The sequence below is a fragment of the Gekko japonicus genome, unplaced genomic scaffold (assembly GCF_001447785.1).
Source record: "Gekko japonicus isolate JY-2015 unplaced genomic scaffold, Gekko_japonicus_V1.1 scaffold787, whole genome shotgun sequence".
In the NCBI taxonomy this organism is placed as follows: Eukaryota; Metazoa; Chordata; class Lepidosauria; order Squamata; family Gekkonidae; genus Gekko; species Gekko japonicus.
In genome coordinates, this window is record NW_015174866.1 from 506,678 (window position 1) to 509,904 (window position 3,227).

Sequence of the window (3,227 nt, forward strand, 5' to 3'; positions counted from 1 at the left end):
CGGGTCCACAGTTTGCTTTTTCAGAAGAGGGCGGACCATCGCTTCCTTGAGTGCCTCAGGGAACCGCCCCTCCGAAAGGGACTTGTTGATAATCTCCCTCAAGGCACCTCGAAACCCCTCGTGGCCCGTTTTAATGAGCCAGGAGGGGCACAGATCAAGGCTGCAAGTGGTTGGACGCACAGATAGAAGCACTCTATCTACTTCCTCCAGGCTGAGCCGGTCAAAGCCCTCCAAACCCGGCGAAACCATGCAAGGGGCCTCAAGTTCACGTACTGTATCAACTGTGGCGGGGAGGGCACGGCGGAGTGACAAGACTTTATCCGCGATAAACATAAAAATTCTTATCCACCTTTGTTTTGTATTTGACAGAGAAAGAGGAGTTCAAAAGAATTAACCTGCTTCACCTCTTTTTGATTTTTATGTTTATAAAAATGTCATTTCATTTTTGGTCACTTTTATATCTTATATCCTTGACATAGATGACGAAGCCCTTAGAGATGGAAGTGTTTGCATTTGGGAAAACTCACTCTGATTGGGTATATAAGTATTTTTTTTATTTTGATTAGATTTATATACACATATCTAAATCTAATAAAGGGACAGAGTGGAATATATAAATCTAATAAATAACACTGGGGGACATTTTCCCCTTATCAATTTTACAAATCACAAGTGACAGGGTACATAAGAAATTTCAACCACAATGCAACAAAGAATTAGGCATACTTAAGCCTACTGATTTCAGTCTATAGTCACTGAGGAATGGGTTTCTCCACCAGGATTATACATACATCATGATGTTGTTCAGTCACACAGTCGAGTCCGTCATGATATATCATGATGCACATCATGATACTTCCCTATTTTACACCACATTAATCTCAAGTGTGATTTTACTGGAATATTTTGTACATTTCTGAAATATACCATGCAATATAGAAGTAGGTTGTGAATAAAAAAAATTAAGCAACCCATTATGAAATTTAATGTAAAGAATATAAAAACAGATCAGTGTTACTCCTTGAATGCACAGATTTCTAAACAAGCCTCTTACAGGTTTAATGAAAAGTTCCGGGTTCACAGCACGGAACAGAGTGGTAGTCCGGACACTTCGCAGGCCTGGAACTCGATAATCTTTCTCCTTGGATGCTTCATGTTGTAAATCTGGAGGTGGAGATGCTGAGGACATTGTCCTGTGTGTAAAACATTTAAATTAAATTGAGGCATACTTTGGGGCTTTGTTGGAAAGAATGTGGTACCAGTAGTGACAATGTGAAAAACATGAAATGTTCTGGGAAGTGAGCAGCCTGTGAAATTAAGAAAACAACTGGCTAGAAGTGAATGTGGACATGTCAGAGTTAATTTTTCAGGAAACTATCAAATGCCTGGTCTGAAGGAAGTCATAAGTTTTGCACAATCATAGAAAGAATACATATTATTGCTGTATTATTCCTTTGCAAGCTTCACCCACATAGCCACCCACCCTCAACTCAAGACTGTGAGGCGATGTTTAAATGATGAAAATTAATGTAGAACATGCGGTTTGTTTTGCTATTTGGAGGGAGGGAAGAAGCAAACTTGTGACAAAAAAGCAGCCAGGTTGTACAAATGTCATACTCTTCTCTAGCATTACCAACTTCCTAGAACCCCTTTAATGTGGACTAAATGTGTGCAAATGGTCAGGTGAAGCTTTTCATAACATGGAGGAAAATAACATCCCATTAGAGGACTTTTTCTTCCTAGGGGGTTGTCAATGCTACTCTTCCCCTACCCCCTTCACACAAGTTAAGTGGGACTACTTTCTTAGTGCAGTTTTTTTTAATTAAGAAAACAGGAAAAGGAAGCATCAGTGAACTTTTTTTTCAATTGGCCCTAAACTAGAGCCCTATTTACTATGGGAAAGTTCCAAACATTTAAAGTTCCCAGGAACTGTGTAGGGCAACCTTAATCCTATAAACATAGACCTCCATACAACATATCCTTCCTTTTGGGCACCTCAATGAATTTAACAGCATTACAGAGTATCTCTGTGTGAACTGACTGAAACCAATGTCCTTCCCCCCTAAGCATGTAAGGAATATCTTGTGTTTATACCTAGACCTCACATATAGATGCCAGCCTCCAGGTGGAACCTGGGGATCCCCTGAAATTACAACTCATCTCCAGAATACAGAGATCAGTTCCCCTGGAGAAAAGGGATGCTTTGGAGGGTGAGCTCTAAGGTATTGTACCCCACGGAGGTCCCTGTCCTCCCCAGGCTCCATCCCCTAATCTCTAGGAGTTTCCCTACCTGGATCTGGCCACCCTACCCCCCATCCCCCACCGTTGGCCAGGGGGGACCTGGCGACCCGTTGCCGCCAGGATCACTAACTCCATCCCACACATTCTAAAGCATCCTACACGTTAGATACTGAAATACATAACCGTCGGGAGGAAGGGGCATTGCAGATAGATTAACGCAAAGTACAAACGCCGTGTGGGATGTCCTAGGTTGATTCATGCAGAGTATTGGGGTGGGTGGGGGCTGTAAAGTCGCTCGAAGAAAGAGGGTGGTGGTTGCTACTGTGTTTGGCACAAACTGACAGCCGAAATGCGAACGACAGGTACGGACAGACAGTGGGGGATTTTAATCTGTAGACAGGCTCGACTCTGAAGGACTGAGTTTGCAAAGGGCGCCCCTCTCCCAAACCCTGGCTCACCTCTCTCCGTTCCATGCCAGGCTCGGCCCTGCCCCTCACCAGCGCTCCAATTAAACCGTGAGCAGAGGACGAGGGGGTGAGGGTGGGGGGAGAACTTCTGGGTCAACGTCGCCAGAAGGAGCAACAGGGATCGCGTGCGCCCCCTGCATTCTGGAGGTTGCGGTAGACCTCTTACATTTCCAGAGTTAATTCCAAGTGGCTGACCGCGTAAATACACCTTGAGTCCAGCGATAACTTAAAGGTTAATAAAAATTTCCCACCATGGGTTAGAGTTTACCTCATCAGGTGCATTTAGTCTGGAGGTGTTGCAGTCTTGCTGCGTAAAAACTACTGGAATTTATGCTGCAATAAAATTTTCCTTGAAAAGGTAGAATGTAATATAGTAAAAACAAATAGGAATCTTGAGGTGCTTCAAAGATTAACTACATTATATTCCAACATAAATTTATAAACGTATTCTCTATATTACTTTCTATCCTAGGGAAATTAATCCACAATACTGGTATTGTGACTGTTTTCTGAACCTAC

The 3,227-nt window shown here is 42.9% G+C and overlaps 1 protein-coding gene across 1 annotated transcript in view; it reads right to left on the reverse strand.

The window, feature by feature from the left end:
- SMIM8 (small integral membrane protein 8) overlaps positions 1–2,773 on the reverse strand; it is a 4,864-nt gene extending 2,091 nt beyond the window's left edge. Inside the window, exons 1-2 of the mRNA XM_015424751.1 lie at positions 2,700–2,773; positions 1,055–1,193 (exon numbers count right to left, since the gene is read on the reverse strand). Of these exons, the coding sequence (XP_015280237.1) occupies positions 1,055–1,189 (135 nt within the window). The 5' untranslated portion in view covers positions 1,190–1,193; positions 2,700–2,773. The remainder of the gene's footprint in view (positions 1–1,054; positions 1,194–2,699) is intronic.
- Between the last annotated feature and the right edge of the window lie 454 nt (positions 2,774–3,227).